The sequence below is a fragment of the Corythoichthys intestinalis genome, chromosome 8, assembly GCF_030265065.1.
Source record: "Corythoichthys intestinalis isolate RoL2023-P3 chromosome 8, ASM3026506v1, whole genome shotgun sequence".
In the NCBI taxonomy this organism is placed as follows: domain Eukaryota; kingdom Metazoa; phylum Chordata; class Actinopteri; order Syngnathiformes; family Syngnathidae; genus Corythoichthys; species Corythoichthys intestinalis.
In genome coordinates, this window is record NC_080402.1 from 18,253,496 (window position 1) to 18,275,400 (window position 21,905).

The following is a 21,905-nucleotide window of genomic DNA, read 5'->3' on the forward strand; positions in this document are numbered from 1 at the left end:
ATTATACAACACAAAAGAAAATGTGTTTTTTTGCAAAATTTTAAACAAGCTTCTGTCTGCTGGGATTTAAATGAGCAAACACTTTACAATTCCTTTAAACTGAATACACCCAGACACACTCAAAATTGGTTATATTTCCTCTTTAATGTGGGTCATTTCATTGTTTTTCCATTGGTTTACTTCTATTCAACACCATAATGCCCCTATTAAAGTTCATCCTTGGTTATGTTTCTCTCCGTCTTCTCCTTTTCTGCTTTCATGGTCTCTACGTACTTCCTCCTGTCATCATCTTCCTTTTTGGACAATAGAAGGATTATTTTTAGCGATCCTTTATGTGGATTAACAAAAAGCAATGAGTGCTGTTGAAACAAGATGTTTACCTTTATTCTGTCTCTTGCTGCTTTCTCCATCTCCACATGGACGAAAGCAAGCAGGTCCTTCAACTTCCTCTCGCCAGTGTAAAACACTGCCTGTGTGGGATAGCTTATTGTGAATAACTTGGAAAAACGTGAAATTCTTATACGTTCATTCATTAAACAGAGGGTCGAAATCGGGTTAAAAAAACAACAACAAAAACAAAAACATTGGGTTTATTTTAAAGCAGCACTAGGTAACTTTTCCACCTTTGTAAAATATTTTCATAACATTTGTGATGATACATTGAACGACAACTAGTTGAATGACACCTCTTTTATATCTTCAGGGGGTCCTTATCGCTTTCACCAGCACTAATTAACTTTGAGGAGGGTGGCAACTAGAGCTGCAACGATTAATCGATTTAACTCGAGTATTCGATTAGAAAAAAATATTCAAATTAAATTTTGTTGCTTCGAATATTCATTTAATTAAAGTGGCGTTGTAATGGTTTATTTTGAAATTGTTTGCATTCAGTTTTATTGATTAGGGTGGATACACTGCCCTCTGGTCTGCCTCTTTTCACATGGCTGAACAAATGAGCCAACTGCTCCCTGTTAAGACCAAAGTAAGTTTTTGTTTGAGCTAATGTTTTAATTGTATTCAAAATTTAGTTTATAGGTATATTTAACCACTTTTTGTGGGAATATGTGTCTGAAAAATTTGTTAAGAGCATTGTAATTTTTTTTTTAGCATTTTATAGCATTTAAGCTAGCAAACTTTTTCTATGTAAGTTAGCCAATTGTTTTTTTCTTGCACATAGATCCTCATTTTTTAAAAATTTATTTATACGGTTTGAGGCTCAGCTCATGTATTTGAATTTTTCATGTTTCTTATCCAATTACTCGATTATTCGAACTAACCAGTCCATCAATTAATCGACTATTAAAATATTCGATAGCTGCAGCCCTAGCAGGAACCCTGCCACACAAAAAAACTACAAATGTGCTTACTGCTTTCCCAATTCATCATAAAGACAGAAGTCGATGCGAACGCTTTCGAGCGAACTCTGCAATGATGGCAGGGCAAGACTAGAGACAAAAAATTTTGTACGCGGAAGAAAGAAAAAGAGGCTACCAGGATAAAAGGATACTCAAGAATAAACACTACCCTGGCTTTCACTCGCTGGCATGATGCCCCCAACCAATCTCGTCAGCGCTGACGAGTTCGGGAGTGGTGGTGGGTTAGCCATACAAAGCCACACGGTTGCTAACCGTCATATGCTATTGTATAGCCACACGGTTACCTTATTACTATTCATCATTCACACAGCCGCTCGAAACAGAAATGTCGTTTAATCCAGTGGTCCCCAACCACCTGTCCGTGGCGCATTTGCTACTGCGCCGCAGAGAAATAAATAATTTATTAACGACTGCAATCCGGCCTGTGGCTCTTGACACATCAGTATCTCTGTCTACTCTATAGACTAATCTGAGAAAGATTTGTATAGGTCGCATCTACTGGTTGTCTGCAATTATTAGGGTGTTTGCACACCTATAGCCGCCCAGCGCCAGTAGATGTAAACAGTAACTTTAGCTGCTCTTGGCTGTGTGCTGCGGGCGGCGACGTCTTTGGACAGCTTTTTTGTTGGGAAAAGGCCACCTGCTGGACCAGAAGAGGAGCCTACAACCAAGTTCATTCAGATGATATGTGGCTAAAAGCTAGCAAACGAGACAACAAAAGCAAATGCTCTGACAGTATCAATCCTCATGGCGAACCGTATTGTTAAAGCTAAGAAACCTTTCACGATTGGAGAAGAACTCATTATGCTTGAGACCACGGATATTTGCCGACAAGTTTTAGGAGAGGCCGCTGTTAAAAAAAGTTGATTGAGTGTATGGTAGTTGACATTTTCCCTGCACCTAATATTCGTTTTAAGCCTCAAAGTGTTATTTTATATTTACTGTCATTTTCTGCCACACATTGCTGGTCTGTGAAAAAAAGGCCCACATTACACCGGTCCATGGTGCAAAAAAGGTTGGGGACCACTGGTTTAATCCATCTGCAGGCGACTGGGAGATCATGATTTTACGACACTGTGCGGGTGGGCGCTGGTCCTCATGGGAAACGCAGCCTTCCTTAAGCCAAAACACTACCACTTATGTCCACCGGCATCGCTAAAATCGACCAAAACTGAAAGGTTACTTAGTGTTACTTTAAGTATTAACCTATTTTCTGCCATTGGTGGTGATTGTGCAAACAATTTTGATTGTGAGTCAGTCAAATTCAATCAAGGATTGGACGTCTGTCACCATCAATGGCAATGACAAGATCACAAAATGCCAGCCTTCCCAGTTGAAATGAAGCTTTGACTTGTATAAAAAAAAAATTATCGTGTTCGTCTTCATTTTCTACATGTTAGGGCCTCCGCGCCTCCTTCCTGAGCCCTGCCTCAGGTGAGGGGATTTTGCCTGATTACAGGTCTGATGTCAGATGGGTGGAGCGGCCACAGCTGTGGGCGATTACCATCAGCCAGCTTTGAAAGCCCAGCGGACGCACCACCACATCGCCCGATCAACTCGTCTGTTACTCACGTCAGTTGTATCTCGCATTCCTTACATGATATCTTTGCTCACTGGCTCACGACTACCTTGCTTTCGCCCCAGGTCTTGTTTTCTGCGCGCCCCTCGTCGGATTCCACGCCTGCCTCCCTTCCGAGCTTCCTCGTCAGCTCAACTACCCCGAGCCAAGCAAACTTCCACCCGCCACGCTCTTCTCGCGATTGCTAATAAAATACTGCTCGCCAGAAGTTGTCTGCATTGGGATCCCTTCCTGCTCACGCGCATCCTAACACTACATCTTCTGCCACCTTGGGGACAAGTCAGAGAGACGAGGAACCCCAACGTGCTCCAGGAAAAATACACTACACTGTGGTGTGATTTGTTCTTGTCAACATATTGAAGGTTTTATTTTGGTAGATTTCTACTTTCCAATCTCACTGGCTCCATTAGCTAATTTGGTGGCTTTTTGTAAACTAAATGAGTATCAAATGTTTTTCCCATGACAATATTGTGCATTTGAGTTTGATGTGCATGTTTGTTTGCTTTATAATAGACTTCATAATTGTATTGACGGGTTACATCCGTCAGCCACTGCATAATGCCTTCAGTCCGCTTCAGTTATTCGCAGGTGGTCGCAGTTAGTCAACACATACAGGGATCCAACTCCGGATTTAGGTTGAAAAAGTATGAAAGCAGTACCACTTGCAAACAGGAAGGATTTGTGTTTAGGAGTGATTTGTTCGAGGATTCAAGGCAATTATTATATTTTTCGTACCATGCATCCATTTTGAAAAAAATCAATGGGAGCAATTAGCTGCTACAGCATTGGCATTATACTTCGCGATATTTAAGTAAAATAACTGCTAACTGCACGGTTTTTTTTGTTTTTTTTTTGCTTTTAACCAAAGATCGAGACTGTTTCATGTCCATACAGTATCCATAATGAATTCAGGAATTTAAGCATTTATTCACAAGAATTTTCAACGGAAAAAGCTTTTCGTTTACATACGGTGGCCACTAATTTCCTTGCTGACTAGCCGCATTGTTAACAAGATTTACGACAAAATAAATGCTACCTGCACGTTTTTTTGCTTTTAACCAAGGATCAAGACTGTTTTATGTCCATCTCTATAAAGAATTCAAGGATTTGAGCATTTTTCACAAGAATTTTCAATGGAAAAGGCTCTTTGTCTGTGTTTCCAAAGCAAATAAGCAAATAATACATTTTATGTAACTGGTCTTTCCTGTTTTTGTTCTTGCTAAAACAAATTTTCAGGGTTGCGATCAACCAGATTTTTGTGAACAAAGAATGTTTATTTTGATCCGTGACTGATGTGAATTTGAGTTCCATACCAGTGCTATTACTTTTTTTATATTTGATGGGTTTTTCTACTTCCTATTGTTGTTTTCGTGTCTCTGAACCATAGTTGTTATAAAACATTTTTGTGAATATAACTTTACAGTTTGGATCCTTTTTGACTTTGTGAGTTTGTTAGCGTGGTTAGCGTTTTTATTTTGGTAGTTTCCTTAGGACTTTGGTTTGAAGAATCAACCACCTTTTTGTGGGCAAGATATTTTAATTGGGATCTTCGGGTGTAGCGCTTCTGAGCCCATCTGTTTGTTCAGTTTGACAAGACGGAAATCTGCGTAAAGGATTACACTTGTACGTCAGCTTCTGACAATAGCTTTACTGCAAAAGTAAAGTGTAACATACTCTCTCGGCGTAGAGTGCAGGGAAGAGGCAGAAAGCTGGATAGGAGCGCTGCACTGACATGTTGATGTCGTTGGCCGAGGCGTCGATGCGAGCAACGACAATGTCGTCATGGGCTTTAAAGGCCTCAGCTAGCTCCTCCCACAAGGGAAAAACGACGCGGGATTCTGGATTGTACGGAACATCTATAATACACACAAACACAAAGTAGTTAATTATTGAATTAATGTTGATAAATGATAGTTTCCTTAGGTATATACAGTACATATATTACATAACCCTCACAGGTCTCTTCTGCCTAGAAAGTGCTTAAAGTGATCCTCGATCTTTATGACAAGTAATTCTTAAAAGATAAATATTAGTATGAGTTATAATAATTTGATGTTAAACCCCTTCTTAATGTTTTCGTTTTAATAGAATTTCTAAAATTATTTTAAGTGATAGGTCGCCATTCTTGTTACGTCGCAGTGCGTGACGTCACCGGGCTGAACTTCCAGCGTGTCACTCTTAGCTACCCCAACATGTCGTCGGTTCTGCCCTTCTAATTTGAACCAGATCGGAAAAGTGAAGAGCAAGACAGCACTGTCGGTCGTTCACAAGATGAGCAGCAAAGGCAAAATGAGAACAGGAAATACAGTACCTTATAAGAGAAGAATTGGGCAAAACTGGTGATGTACTCGCTGCAAGTGCGTCTCATTGACAACGGAGCAAGAGAGTATGCTGTTGAGAACTCCGGTTTTTGTTGGCAGATCTTCAAGGTAAGATATTGCGTTTTCAAACTTATCCCAGTATAATTATGTAAATTGTTAGTGTCCAGAGCTGTCGTATGCTTTACATACAGTACAAGCCAACAGTTTGACGGGAACAAATCCTGGAATCGAGTGTAATCCATGTCTTGTACATTGTAGGATACATGCATAAAAGTACCAAAAAGGAGAGAAGCTTCCACTTACGCACATTTATTCACAAAAAAAAAAAAAAAATTTCACCTTGACCACTCGTCTCTTGGGAGCTCAGCGGTACGCACACACGTTCCCAGACGAACTCCAACATAAAAGTAAGGCCCATGTCAGAGTCACTGTCGTCACTGTAGCATGTCATAGTGCTTTAATTATTTAGTATGATTTGGGGAAAACTTCCACGAAGAATAGTCAACAAAAAAGATAGCAATTGTAATCCAAATCCGCGTTTTTTCACTCACTCGAAGATTCAGAAATTAGACCGATCTCATGGCAATGTTGCAACTGCGATCAGGCCGTCGAATCCACAAAATAGACTGATCCGCAAAGCCGGTGTGGGACCGACAAATCCAGAAATTAGACAGATCCGAAACCAATATTGCCGCCGCGGGGGGACAGTCGGATCCAGAAATTAGACGGATCCCTTACTTGACTGAGGATCCAGGAAAAATGTCCGGGCGCCAGTTGTAACGTGTGGTAGGTAGGATACCAAAAAGGGGAGAAGCGTCCACTTATGCACATTTATTCACAAAATAATTCCACCTTGACCACTCACGTCACTCCACTTGCTACCATTTGACTGGAAATTGCATCCAAAAGCAGCACATCGTGGCATTTTACTTCGCGAGTTTAAGCAGCAATAAGCAATTGTTGAGCACGAAAGATACCAATGACGAATGAATAATTGTGGTTAATTAGAGCCTACATGTACTCAAGGTAGAGGATCACTTTAAATAGTTTCCTGCCTGGCAAGACTTGCTGTGCCCGAATGGCTCTGGAACATTGGTGTCGTAATAAATGAATCTATTTCCCACACAGAGGTTCTGCTGCAGGAGTTAGGTGCAAAGGTGCAAACACACTATAGTAGTTGGTAGTTAGGTGGTCTTTTTGGAGACACACCACAAACACCTGAGTGCCTGTCGCACAGCCTAGCTTCAATAGGAACAACCGCTCAACTCACCCATCTTGGAATGCTCAGTCATCGGCCACTGCGGTGCTAAATGCTCGCTAATTAAACAACTTGGAGGCTGCGATAATGCGCTAGTTTTGGACAGGAAGGTAAACAACTAACTTACCGGACTATTTTCTACATTGTTTTGCCTTCCCAAAAGGTTCCCTTTTGTTGACATTGCCATACATTTTGGTTAAAAAAGATGAAACAGTATAATAGTTGGCCTTTAAGTCAAAATTCTTGACAATATTTTGGCTCATGAGTGTGTGTACTGTGTATGTTTACTTACAAAACAAGACAAACACAGTCTTGTTAGGGTTAAAGGCGACCGCCTCAAAAGTACTTCCAACCAGTTCCTTCACCGGACGTTGGTCCCATCCTTCTGGAATTGGTTCACTCTGCATCTTGGGCTGATGAACACACACGCACGACAAAAAATACCATGAAAACGAAACATGAAATATCACTCAGTATACATCAGGGGTCGCAAACTCAGTTTATCGAAGGGCCGCTGGAAATAGAGTCTTAGTGACTCTGGAGTGCATCAAAGATTCCCCCCAAAAAGGGACTAATGTGTCTCATCCAGTTTGACTTTTTGGAAAAATACACGACCAAAAGTTATCATTAGTTTGAGCTATGCTAGATCATAAGAGATTTGAAAAGTGAAAACAAAACATAAAAATGCCACATTAATTCATATACCGTAATTTTCTCACTATAAGTCACACCTGACGATAAACTGCCACCCACCAAATTTGACACGAAAACAGCATTTGTTCATAGAAAAGCCTCACTGGACTATAAGCCACAGTTGTCCTCATTGTATTATAGGATATTTACACCAAAAGATAATGAACAAGTAATAATAATAATGAACAGCGGCATCATACAACTGTCATAAAACCAAATGAACCACCATGAAGCTTTGGACCAATTGGCTGCAAAGCTTGATTGAATGAATGAATGAATAAAATATTTATTGTCATCATCATTGGTATCATTGACAATCATTGACAATTACAAAATGTGATATGATTTGCCGGAAGGAAGAAAGAACCAAAGAAAAAAGACAAAGGCAGACGGGAGGAAGCATAAGCTTATCATTTTCCCGTCCCCCCAATACAGCTAAAGACGCACAATTAGACATGGTACAGTTACATACATCCCATGGCCACAAACTTTACAATAACACAATCAACAATCTGGGTTTACAATAACTCTGCGTCCAGTCAAGCAGCTCTCGTGCACAAGATTAGTGGTCTGAGTTTCAGGGCGTACAAGGTTATGGCTTTGTCATTGTCCCTGACATTCTAGCATCTATTTGTTGTGGGAACATTTTGTTGTGGCTATGTGTGTGGCAAAAATATTTTGTGTTATCACAACTGGTGTAAGTAGCGACTCAAAATGCTTTTATTATAAGTCTCTTTAAGGGGTAAATTCCTAAGGTGTACATGGTGGCAGCAATTGCCGCACACAAAGATCACTGTAACAGTTTCATCAGACATGAATGTATGAGGAAAAATCAGACAACATGTTGTACATATTTTATCACAAGATTAATGTCTCCACAACAAAAGACATGCTTATTATCCGTTTTAAACAGTATCTTTTCTATATACTCAGAAAGCTGGACATTTGAATCAGGAGCTCGGTAGACTCAGCAGATAATTATGTTTTTACAATTGGAGATAAGGAGCTCAATTGTAATACATTCCAGGAGATTTTCAATCCTAATTGACATGTCATGTTAAAATTTTCATTAACAAACAAGGCAACACCCCTTCCCCCCTTAGATGCCCGATTCATTTGTGACATGTTATATCTGTGCAAATTAAGGTCAGAGCCTTAGGTTAAGCAGGGCAGTCTTGGTCTTGTGGTCTGCCAGCTTCATGAGCACTGTCGCCGGTCCTCTCCCCCCAGACGGGAGCAGAAAGCAGCGACGGATGTCCAGCGGTTCCAAGTTTATTCCATACTCTTTCAGTTTAGCGATTGCCAGTTGTGCCACTGTATAACCTGGGCTAGGCGTCAGTTGTAATCCCGAAATGATGAGCTCATTTGCGCATCGGCACTGGTCGAGATCGTCAGCCAAAATTTCCAGCCTTTTGATGCGAACATCTCTCTCTTTGACCGCCTGCTTAGTTTCTCGTTTTCAGCCCGCATTAACTCGAGCTCTCTGACGATTTCTTGATTTCGCCTTTGATTTTCTTGATTCTGGCTTTGAATCAAGCCAGTCAAGGAGACCTCCAGTTTCTGTATGGAGTATTTTATTTCATCCAAGTCTCCAGATTTCGAATTCTTTGGAGCCATACTGGGAGTCGAGATTGCTGGCCCTGAGTTGGCCCTGAGCGCTTATCGGTTAAGATAGTTGCTTGTGGTAGCTCGGAAGAGTGCGTCTGCACACAGCTTGAGCTCAATCAAGAATGGTGATTGCTTCAAGAAGCTTAATTTGGCCATCGCTGCTCCCAGTGAACCTCTGCTGTCAACACTGTTGTTGTCCAACATGCCTCCTAGCATGCATTGCAGTGCTACAAATGTAAATAACAATCAAAATTCATGTTCTGCGCTAATTATTTCTTCAGTTACTGTTGCAGTTGTTTCATTAATTGCTAGTTATGGTATTTGGTAACACTTTATATGACAGTGGCACCATAAGACTGTCATGACACTGTGATGAGCATTAATGGATGCCTATAACAGATGTCATTTAGTGTTAACTGGCAAGTTATCTCGCTTTTTAATGGATGTAAAAGATCTAAGCTGGACATAAATTGAGTTAGTGACATAACTGCCGGATGACACTTAATGACATCAATGAGATCTGTCATAGGCATTCAGTAATGCCCATGATAGTGTCTTGCCATAATTATGACGCTCTTATGACAGTCTTATGACGCCGCTGTCAAATAAAATGTTACTTATTAACTCAAATAAATCAACAAATCTGCCGCAGTGGACTATAAACCACAGGATTCAAAATGAAGGATAAAAGTAACGGCTTATAGCCTGAAAATTACGGTATTTATTTCTCATATTTTGAAAATTAGTGCCAATTTTTTTTTTTTTTTTTAATGATTTTTTTCATGATTTCTTAAAAAGAATGATTGATATTTTTTTATCGCCTGTGGCAAAATATGTGCAGGCCAAACTATTTTTTAATCTATTATCATTCTTATTTAATAAATGTATTAATATTTTGCTTATTCATTCTAAAATAATTTTCAATCATTACTTTATTTAAAATTATATATAGGCAAAATATGCATTGGTCACTAATACTACATTTTGATTTGCAAAATATTGCCCCACTGGTCTTAACCCTTAAAGGCCTGCAACATGAAGCAACTGTCAGAGAATCCCAAAATTTGAAAAAATAAGGTCTTAATGGAACCTTTTTTTCAGATTTGTAAAAAAGAATAATCAAAATGAATGTGTGTAATAAGCGCTCTAATATCTACTGTAATCGTTGCTAAATCCTGATTTTTTTCCCTCATGGAACCTGCAGATGCATGTGTTGATTTGCATCTATCAATTTTTTTTTTTTTTAGAAAGAAATTTCAAAAGTCTGAATTAGAGTCTCAAAATCATAAAATTCCAGGTGAATCAAATGTGATACATTTGGCAATAAAAGGTTAACAGGCCCCCGGGCCTAAATTTTGAGACCACTTGTCTACACACTATACGTACCTTGGCCTTTCCCTCTAGGTAGTCTTGGCAGAAAGCCTCTATGGAGTTGACATCCAGCACGGTTGAGGGCAGCTGGTAGGTCACATGGTTGGTCAGATTGACCAATCGTACAAGAGGAGCCTCGAAGTCCCGCACGCGGAAGTACTCCATCAAACGGCCATTGCGCGGCTCAAATACATCCACTAATACAAACAAAATCTTAACACATGAAGAAGAAGTTGATGTCATAGTGTGTGTTTGGGGGGTCGGTGCGTGTATGCGTGCGTTACCAACCTTCATCCTGAAGGCCTCAGCTGCTACGCTGAAGGCAGCGTGCAATTCATGGAAATCAGTGGAGCTTTTGTTCACAAAAAGAAGGGCGTGGTTCAGAACAGGTGACGACAGAATCTGATTGGCCGTCTGATGAAGAAATTGATCATTATTTCCATGGTTTTTGTTTTTAGTTATTCAGTAAATTCAGTATTGCTCAGGTTATTTGTCAATAATCTACAGAAGTCATTTAAATCGGCGACAAATTAAATTACTTTTCTTACTTAATTTCTTGTCTTGATTTATATGGGTTCTTGTTTGACGGTTTGAAAATGACAATATAAGTTGAAATGAATAATAGAATGGATTTTTCCCATGTTTCATTTTATAACAGCTATTTTGTTATTTATTTATTATTTGTTGACTTTTATCGACAAGAAAGGCTTTAAAATTGGAGGAAGACAAATATCGAACTTGAGATAGGCTGATGAAAGTGCACTATTTGCAACAAACCATCAAGATGCAACAGACATTATTGACTCTTTAAACAAAAAAGGACAACACAAACGCCTGCAGCTAAATGCTAAGAAAACAAAACACATACACATTGGACAACAACAGAACCAACATCTGACGGTAAACGGAGAACAACTAGAGACGGTCGCAGACTTTAAATACTTGGATTCAATTAAAAGCAACACAGCACACTGCACGAAAGACATCAATGGAACAGCTATTGGAAAAGCAAAATGGAAAATGATCGAGCTAAACAACATTTAGAAAGACAGAACATTAAGCAATGCCCTGAAACTTAAGATACTGAGGAGCCTCATTTTTACAGTGGTAACATACGGAGCAGAAGGATGGACCATCAAACAGAAAGAGGAAAAGAAAATACATGCAGTAGAAATGTGGTTTTACCGAAGACTACTGAGAGTCATCTGGAAAGAGAAGAACAAATTTAAGCATTGTTGAAGAACTAAACATCAAGTGACATCTTCTACCAGCAATGATTAAAAACAAAATGTCTTACTTTGGACACAAAAGTAGGAACAGAAAGTGCAGCATGACGAGAGACATAATTCAAGGAAAGGTAGAGGGTTGACGAAAAAAGGGGAAGAGCAAGAACGGCATACATGGACAACATCAAGAAATGGAGTAACAGCACAATACAGTGAGCTTTTAGAAAGGCAGAAGACAGAAAAACGTGGAGATCAAGAAGGCAGCACAGTCAGTAAGCGACAATGTCGACGCGGGATGGAGAGAGAGAGATTTTTATAAACAAATAAAATGTTATATTCAGTTAATTACTCACTGGGAGCTTTTTAATTTTCATTATTTACGATTCATGCTTTAATAATGAACTTTTATTAAATATTTCGTAGTTAATACAATAAGAAAACGACAGAGTAAGTATTGATCTATATGCCTCTAATGTATTTATTTTGACAATTTTTTACATTATTAAAATGTTTTTATAATTCATATATTCATCCATCACCCGTGCCGCTTATCCTCACAAGGGTCGCTTGGGTGGTGGAGCGTATCTCAGCAAACCATGGGCAGTAGGCAGGGTACACCCTGAATTGGTTGCGAGCCAATCACAGGGGATAGCGGGACAAACAACCATTCACGTACATACACTCATACCTCGGGACAATTTGGTGTGTTCAATCAGCCTGCCATGCATGTTTTGGGGTGTAGAGGAAACCGGAGAACATGCAAACTCCAAACAGGAAAGCTAGAGCCCGAGATTGAACCTCTGACCTCAGAACTGTGAGCCGTACGTGCAAACCACACAAGCACCCTGCTGCTTTGAAGTTTTTTTCATGACATAAATAGTTAATTTCCATCAATGTAATGATACTGTATTGATCTTTAATTTTTAATAATTTGTTGTTTTGGAATTATTTATCTTAGCTAATTAATTAGTCATAATGAATTAATAACATATATATTATTACAGTGCTGGCCAAAAGTATTGGCATCCCTGCAATTCTCTCAGATAATGCTAATTTCTCCCAGAAAATGATTGCAATTACAGTATAAATGCTTTGTTAGTAATATCTTCATTTATTTTGCTTGCAATTATAAAACACAAACGAGAATGGGAAAAAAAAAAAAAAAATCATAGAAAAAATTTTAGACGAAACTCCAAAAATGGGTCAGACAAAAGTATTGGCATCCTTTGAAAAATCATGTGATGCTTCTTTAATTTGTGTAATTAACAGCACCCGTTACTTACCTGTGGCACATAAGAGGTGGTGGCAATAAATAATTCACACTTACAGCCAGTTATAATGGATTAAAGTTGACACAACCTCTGTCCTGTGTCCTTGTGTGTACCACATTGAGAATGGAGAAAAGAGAGAAGACCAAAGAACTGTCTGAGGACTTGGGAAGCAAAATTGTGAGGAAGCATGGTCAAACTCAGGGCTTGAATGTTTCTGTGTCGACCGTACGCAGTGTCATCGTCACACTGTGGCTAACCTCCCTAGATGTGCACGGAAAAGAAAAATTGATGAGAGATTTCAACGAAATATTGTGCGGATGGTGGATAAAGAACCTCAACTAACATCCAAACAAGTCCTGCAGTCCGAGGGTACAACAGTGTCAACCCGTACTATCCGTTGGTATCTGAATGAAAAGAGACTCCATGGTAGGATACCCAGGAAGACCCCACTTCTGACCCAGAGACATAAAAAAGCCAGGCTGGAGTTTGCCAAAACTTACCTGAGAAAGCCAAAAATGTTTTGGAAGAATGTTCTCTAGTCAGATGAGATAAAAGTAGAACTTTTAGGGAAAAGGCATTAACATAGAGTTTACAGGAAAAAAAACAAGGCCTTCAAAGAATAGAATACGGTCCCCACAGTCAAACATGGCGGAGGTTCCCTGATGTTTTGGGGTTGCTTTGCTGCCTCTGGCACTGGACTGCTTGACTGCTACCAACAAATTTTGCCGCATAGTGTAGGGCCCAGCGTGAGAAAGAAAAAAAATTCGAGAGATTTCAACGAAACATTGTGCGGATGGTGGATAAAGAACCTCGACTATCGAACATCCAAACAAGTTCAAGCTGTCCCGCAGTCCGAGGGTACAACTGTGTCAACCCGTACTATCCGTCGCCGTCTAAATGAAAAGGGAAAGAGATTTCAACGAAAGATTGTGCGGATGGTGGATAAAGAACCTAAACTAACATCCAAACAAGTCCTGCAGTCCGAGGGTACAACAGTGTCAACCCATACTATCCGTCGGTATCTGAATTAAAAGAGACTCCATGGTAGGATAACCAGGAAGACCCCACTTCTGACCCAGAGACATAAAAAAGCCAGGCTGGAGTTCGCCAAAACTTACCTGAGAAAGCCAAAAAAAGTTTTGGAAGAATATTCTCTGGTCAGATGAGAAAAAAGTAGAGCTTTTTGGGAAAAGGCATCAACATTGAGTTTATAGAACCCCGCTCCCCCCCTCCCCTCCCCCCAGAAAAAAAACAAAGAAACCAAAGGCTTTAAAAAAAAAGAACACGGTCCTCACAGTCAAACATGGCCGAGGTTCTCTGATGTTTTGGCGTTGCTCTGCTTCCTCTGGCACTGGACTGCTTGACTGCGTGTGCATAGCATTATGAAGTCTGAAGACTACCAACAAATTCTGATGCATAATGTAGGGCCCAGTGTGAGAAAGCTGGGTCTCCCTCAGAGGTCATGGATCTTCCAGCAGGACAATGACCCAAAACACACTTCAAAAAGCACTAGAAAATGGTTTGAGATAAGGCACTGGAGACTTCTAAGGTGGCCAGCAAGAGTCCAGACCTGAATCCCAGAGAACACCTGTAGAGAGATCTGAAAATGGCAGTTTGGAGAAGGCAACCTTCAAATCTCAGAAACCTGGAGCAGTTGGCCAAAAAAGAATGGTCTAAAATTCCAGCAGAGCATCGTAAGAAACTCATTGATGGATACCGGAAGCGGTTGCTCGCAGTTATTTTGTCTAAAGGTTGTGTTACCAAGTATTACGCTGAGGGTGTCAATACTTTTGTGCGGTATATTTTTGGAGTTTGTGTAAAATGATAATGATTTTTTTTTTTTTTTCATTCTCCTTTGTGTTTTTTCATTGCAAGCAAAATAAATGAAGATATTAAATTGAGCATTATCTGACAGAACTGCATGGGTGCCAATATTTTTGGTCAGCACTGTATTACTTAAAATATCCGTCCATCCATCCATCCATCCATCCATCCATCCATCCATCCATCCATCCATCCATCCATCCATCCATCCATCCATCCATCCATCCATCCATCCATCCATCCATCCATCCATCCATCCATCCATCCATCCATCCATCCATCCATCCATCCATCCATCCATCCATCATCTTCCGCTTAATCCGGGGTCGGGTCGCGGGGGCAGCAGCTTTAGCAGGGAAGCCCAGACTTCCCTCTCCCCAGCCACTTCAGCCAGCTCCTCCGGCGGGATTCCAAGGCGTTCCCGGGCCAGCCGAGCGACATAGTCTCTCCAGCGTGTCCTTGGTCGACCTTGGGGCCTCCTGCCGGTGGGACATGCCCGGAACACCTCTCCAGGGAGGCGTCCAGGAGGCATCCGAACCAAATGCCCGAGCCACCTCAACTGGCTCCTCTCAACGCGGAGGAGTAGCGGCTCGACACCAAGCCCCTCCCGGATCTCACCCTATCTCTAAGGGAGAGCCCGGACACCCTGCGGAGGAAACTCATTTCGGCCGCTTGTATCTGGGATCTTGTTCTTTCGGTCACCACCCACAGCTCGTGACCATAGGTTAGGGTAGGAACGTAGATCGCCCGGTAAATCGAGAGCTTCGCCTTTTGGCTCAGCTCCTTCTTCACCACAACGGACCGGTGCAGAGTCCGCATCACTGCAGACGCTGCACCGATCCGCCTATCAATCTCCCGCTCCCTCCTACCCCCACTCGTGAACAAGACCCCAAGATATTTGAACTCCTCCACTTGGGGCAGGATCTCATCCCTGACCCGGAGAGGGCACTCCACCCTTTTCCGGCTGAGGACCATGGTCTCGGATTTGGAGGTGCTGATCTTCATCCCAACCGCTTCACACTCGGCCGCGAACCGCCCCAGTGAGAGTTGGAGGTCACGGCTTGATGAAGCCAACAGCACCACATCATCTGCAAAAAGCAGAGATGCAATGCTGAGGCCACCAAACCGGACACCCTCAACGCTTCGGCTGCGCCTAGAAATTCTGTCCATAAAAATTATGAACAGAATCGATGACAAAGGGCAGCCTTGGCGGAGTCCAATCCTCACTGGGAACGAATTCGACTTACTGCCGGCAATGCGAACCAGACTCTGACACCGGTCGTACAGGGACCGAACAGCCCTTACCAAGGGGCTCGGTACCTCGTACTCCCGGAGCACCCTCCACAGGACTCCCCTAGGCACACGGTCGAACGCCTTCTCCAAATCCACAAAACACATGTGGACTGGTTGGGCGAACTCCCATGCACCCTCGAGGACCCTGCCGAGGGTATAGAGCTGGTCCACTGTTCCACGGCCGGGACGAAAACCACACTGCTCCTCCTGAATCCGAGATTCGACTTCCCGACGGACCCTCCTCTCCAGCACCCCTGAATAGACTTTACCGGGGAGGCTGAGGAGTGTGATCCCTCTATAATTGGAACACACCCTCCGGTCCCCCTTTTTAAAAAGGGGGACCGGACCACCACCCCGGTCTGCCAATCCAGAGGCACTGTCCCCGATGTCCACGCAATGTTGTAGAAGCGTGTCAGCCATGACATCCCTACAACATCCAGAGCATTTAGGAACTCCAGGCGGATCTCATCTACCCCTGGGGCCTTGCCACCGAGGAGCTTACCAACCGCCTCAGTGACTTCAACCCCAGAGATCGAAGAGCCCACCTCAGAGTCCCCAGACTCTGCTCCCTCAAAGGAAGGTGTGTCGGTGGAATTGAGGAGGGCTTCGAAGTATTCTCCCCACCTACTCACGACGTCCCGAGTCGAGGTCAGCAGTACACCATCTTCACTATATTCAGTGTTAATGGTGCACTGCTTTCCTCTCCTCAGACGCCGGATGGTGGACCAGAATTTCCTCGAAGCTGTCCGGAAGTCGTTTTCCATGGCCTCGCCGAACTCCTCCCATGTCTGAGTTTTTGCCTCGGCGACCGCCGAAGCCGCAGTCCGCTTGGCCAGCCGGTACCTGTCAGCTGCCTCCGGAGTCCCACAGGCCAAAAAGGCCTGATAGGCTTCCTTCTTCAGCTTGACGGCATCCCTTACCGCTGGTGTCCACCAGCGGGTTCGGGGATTGCCGCCACAACAGGCACCAACCACCTTACGGCCACAGCTCCGATCGGCCGCCTCAACAATGGAGGTGCGGAACATGGCCCACTCGGACTCAATGTCCCTCACCTCCCCCGGGACAAGGGAGAAGTTCTGCCGGAGGTGGGTGTTGAAACTCTTTCTGACAGGGGATTCTGCTAGACGTTCCCAGCAGACCCTCACAATACTTTTGGGTCTGCCAGGTCTGGCCAGCAACTTCCCCCGCCATCGGAGCCAACACACCACCAGGTGGTGATCAGTTGACAGCTCCGCCCCTCTCTTCACCCGAGTGTCTAAAACATGTGGCCGCAAGTCCGATGACACGATTACAAAGTCGATCATTGAACGGCAGTTCAATGATCGACTACTTAAAATATTATAATATAAATAACTAAATTGCTTTCATATAAAAGGCAATAATTGTATGACACTAAATACTATTGATTGTTGCTTATCATTAACTTATACATTATGATTAAAATAATTACTGAATGAGTAAACATTTTTATTGATCCTTATCTTTAACATTGATATCTAATTTAATTTTAAAATAATTTGGTTAAATGTTGAATGAACTGGTCAACATTTCGAGTGTTTTACATTTAATCTTAGTATTTATCACAGATTATTGACAAATCGTTTTAGTTTTATTTTTCGTTGTATTTTAGTCAATGTTATTAAATGTGGTGCATCAATGTGTGCGTCATTATGTAGAAAATGCAGTGCTAAGATACCTTTCCGGTATATTCTGTGACAGGGTCCATCTGATAGACGCTAATAAAAGTCATCAAGTCCTCTCTTGACGTCTCAGGTGTCATTTCGTAAACCTGGATCAGCGTCGACTGCACATGTACACAGTAAAAATGAAAAATGTTTCCAGTAAATTTGAAGAAAGTTTTTGCTTTAACTAACATAAGACATCTTTAACATCTTTAAGATGCTTGCATACACATGTCAAAATGCTCACATACTCGTCATAAACATCGGATATCGCGAAATAATTTGTGTTTTTCCATCAAAAGACATTTTGTACCTGTTTGAGAAGCAGCACCACATTCTGGGTGACATCATATTTCCTGATGACATCATCGTTTTGCGTCAAACCAAAGTTGACATCTGGTAGGCTGACTGCAGCTGCATAAAACACTCGAACATACTCGCTGTCCAGCTCCTACGCTGACACACAAATGTCTCTAAGTGTCTTAGTGATGATTAGATAACAAAGACCCCAACAGTATTCACCTTGAAGAATCCGATCACTCGGAGCTGCTCCTCCGAACTCACTGACTGACTGAGATCGGTGATGAGGTCAGCAGCCGATCCTGCCCTCCTTTTCAACCATGTCACAATGGAGGCGGAGCTCTGAGCTTTCATCATTAGGGATAGAAATCATAGGCTTTTATTAGTCGTTATACTGTATTTCTTGGAAGTTTTCTAAATTTATTTGTACCTGAAGAAAAACAAATATGGGTTTTCTTTGTGTTTGGATGAAAGAAAAAAAAATACAAGACAGCGTATTTTCTGTTAGACAAAAACAGTGATTATGTTTTGAAAGGGGATGGCAATACCTTTCAGAATATGTAACCGAACATTTTATTTCTTTATGTCTTGTAAAACAGATCCATCCATCAATTTGCAACACCACATATCTTTGCCAGGGTTCTGGAGCCTGTCACTGCTGACTTCGGGTGAAAGGCAGACTATGCGCTAAACTGGACACCGGTCAGTCACAGGGCAGACATAGATACAGACAACCATTAGCACCCACAATCACACTGCCACTGAATGGGAATTGATCCCGTGCTGTCTGCGCCAAAGTCAGGTGAATCTACAACTACACAAAGGTGTCCAAACCTCTTTATACGTATGTCAAAGGTGATTGCCCAAATACTGCAAGGGAAGCTCAGCTTCCCCAAAAAATAAGTGATTAAATTTATACTGTTGTCTGTACATGTCATTGACTAAATATGCGCTACAACTTTTGTTCAGAATTAGCTTCTTACCACTGATCATTAATCCGTGCAGTTTGACAGTCCTTTAAACAGCGTGGATGCTGAGCGTCTCCAGAGTTGAAAGTGCATTGTTCCACTACAGTGAAACGAGACGAGTCATTGGCTAAAGTCTGGGTTTTTCCCGCCCATCGGACGCTTAGCGTCTCTGGGGGTCTATGGGCAGTGGGCGGGGCTCAGCTGGCCCGGATGCTCTGCTTCTCTGCATGATGATGGTCTGTCTGAGGCTGAATCCCTTTTTGATTGATCGCGAAATCAGCAAATCAATGATCTTGTCGTATTTTCACTAGAGGAATTTTTCAATTTAATTTCCGTTGTTCTGAGTTGTGTCAGAGACTTTCATAATCATCCTCGCGACACTAGCTCTGTTAATAACGAGTCGCGATAAATCAAGCTTCTATTTCTGTTTTTTTTCTATTGTAGCTGTTTGTGTTGGAGACTTGACTTCTGGCACTCTAGTTTCTTTCCCTGACGATCAGTGGGTGCTGCTGAGCCCCTCCACTGTCACAGAGCACTCACAGGCGGACACACTTTGAGCTTCCTGTTGTTGAAAGACCATTATCTGCTATTGTTATATGTAACTCTATACCTATACCTATTACAGTGACAGCACTGTCCATAAAAAAAAACCTAGCGACAAATTTGGTGGGTTCATTTTAGCAAGAAAAAAACTACTATTTCTTGGGGGGGGGGGACACTTGATAAACTTACCGGGGCATGGTACAAAGTTTATTTTATCTCCGAACAGGTAGAGCCTGATGCTTGGCGGTGTGGTCGCATTAAGTTCTTTGGCTAGCTCTTTGTCTTTTGCTACATCCACCGTCGCCAGCTTGATGTCAGAGTCCTGAAGAGCGGCGGCGGTTGCTTGAAACACTTCTGATATATGATGGCCATCTGCAGACAGCGGAGCATCTGGGAGAGAAAAAGCCTAGAACGTTTAGAGTGGAACCAGACCCAACATATCAATTTTTGAGAAAAATAAATGTTTTCAATGAAATATTTATTTTTCTTCGCATCTATACAGTATGTTTTTCCAAAAAAAGGACGCTTCTACAAACTTGGTGTTTTAACTAACATCAAAGACCTTTAGAAAGATGACTTCAATGAGCTGAAACTAAACACTTCAACAAACTTCGTGTTTTAGCTAACATCAAAGACATTTTCGAAAGATGATTTTGAAATTAAACGAAGACAATTTTATGAACACAAAAATCACAAAAAGTATATGTTTTGCTTTTACAATTTTGGGGTGTTATATTTCACTTCAATCATTTTGAACACCCACTTATGATACCAAGCATATCACAAGCTTCAGTCAACTACAGTACTTCCCACAATGTCACAGGAATCTAAACATAATTCGACTGATGAACTCACAGAAGTGCACCAGCAGCTGTTTGTATGTCCTCAGCGCTCTGTTGAAATTTGCCCTAGTTAGCTGTAAAATGCCGCCCTTGCCTGAGGCTGTTTTGGTCTCCTGCCCGCTAGCTGCAAGGAAGAACGCAGCCACCGCCAGCAGTAGCAGTGGTCTCGTCATTGTTGCAACGTACAGCACGGTATGAAGGGAGTGCCGGAAGGCTGAACATCTAGTCGTGAATGTTATCAGGCCCGTATTGTTGTTCATTAACTACTTTTATCTGTGTTACGGTGCTGTTGTTCATATCAAGACAATTGCTAATAGTTACCTGTTGCACTTTGCCTGACAACAAGGTCAAATAAGAGGTCCAGGACCAAGCCCGTCGACAGGGGGCGGCAACTGGGTGTGTTGTCCCGGGCCTCTATATATACTTAAAAACTTTAACATATTAAATATTTCAAATATATTTTTTTTCCTTTTTTTGTACAACGCCCCCCCTGTCTTAGCAGAGAATGGTTTGACCCCGCTCTGGCTCACTCAAGGCTACACTACGTATGTAGTAGCCTACTGAGCTGCGGTATGACAAGACATGCTGCTCGCATTGAGCCGAGGAGAGAAAAGGTGATGGGAGATCAGATACTGTATATAGTTTGTAGGGAGCAGGTGCGCGAGACTGAACAGACTCGGGTCCGGCGGCTGGATTTATCTTGGATTTACAACCAACCGTGTATTATAGCAAACACTAATACAAAGCACACTGTTACACACGTGAACACACGTAGCACATTGCTACGCATTTTCTTGTCTTTGCCATATGGCGTTATATTGCTATTGCCAGTGACTGTAGCTGGAGGAGAGCGAGCCTTCACTAAAATGAAAATTAAAAAATTGGGCTGTCAAACGTTTAAAAATTTTTATCGACTTAATCACAGCTTAAAAATTAATTAATCGTAATTAATTGCAATTCAAACCATCTCTAAAATATGCCATATTTTTCTGTAAATTATTGTTGGAATGGAAAGATAAGACACAAGATATACTGTATATATTCAACATACTGTACATAAGTTTATTATAACAATAAATCCACAAGATGGCATTAACATTATTAACATTCTGTCTGTTAAAGGGATCCACGGATAGAACGACTTGTAGTTCATAAAAAAAAACATGTTAGTACAAGTTATAGTAATTTATATTAAAACATTTGTAAAATCTTGAATCAAAAAATAAACTTGCCGCTCGCTATTGTTGATGTCGCCGAGCGGCAACAATGGCCAGGGAAAGTTATCATTTACACATGGGCTCCCTGCCGTTCTTCCACAGTGTCTTTAATTACGTAAGCTAGTGATTGAAATAAATCCACAAGGTGTCAATGGCAAGTTTTAAATTACTTAGAAATCAAGCCAATGAGTGTGTTTTGTCCCTCGACTGATGCCGTAGTTCCCTGTTTACTGGGTCCATCCATTGTACTTCACGGTCATTTGAGTGCTGGCTTCACAATGTACGAGACCTCTGATAGTTTGTATATTGCTGCTAAATATTGCCATCCAGTGTATTTGTTGAGCTAAACGAGAGCTAAACAAAATGTTTGAATAGAGTTTGACCAAAGTCTGAGTAAGTGTTATGTGTATTTTGCATAGCTATTTTGATTAGAAATGCCAGTTCTCTTTGCACTGTTGTTTAACTGTGTGAGAATAGGGCCTTATTATTACAGATTGAAGCGCTTTTCTTTTCGTGAGCATTATTTGAGAGAT

General features: G+C 41.7%; 1 protein-coding gene across 1 annotated transcript; it reads right to left on the reverse strand.

Annotated features, from left to right (window-relative positions):
* Positions 1 to 200: 200 nt before the first annotated feature.
* zgc:136472 (uncharacterized protein LOC678514 homolog) lies at positions 201 to 20,328 on the reverse strand. Its single transcript, XM_057844309.1, has 12 exons — positions 20,169 to 20,328; positions 19,503 to 19,703; positions 19,237 to 19,244; positions 18,025 to 18,144; positions 17,816 to 17,953; positions 17,517 to 17,624; positions 10,495 to 10,620; positions 10,222 to 10,419; positions 6,827 to 6,947; positions 4,630 to 4,811; positions 381 to 470; positions 201 to 293 (listed from the first exon to the last, which is right to left on the reverse strand). Exons 1-12 carry the CDS (start codon positions 20,326 to 20,328, stop codon positions 207 to 209), a joined length of 1,539 nt encoding a protein of 512 aa, XP_057700292.1. The 3' UTR covers positions 201 to 206.
* Between the last annotated feature and the right edge of the window lie 1,577 nt (positions 20,329 to 21,905).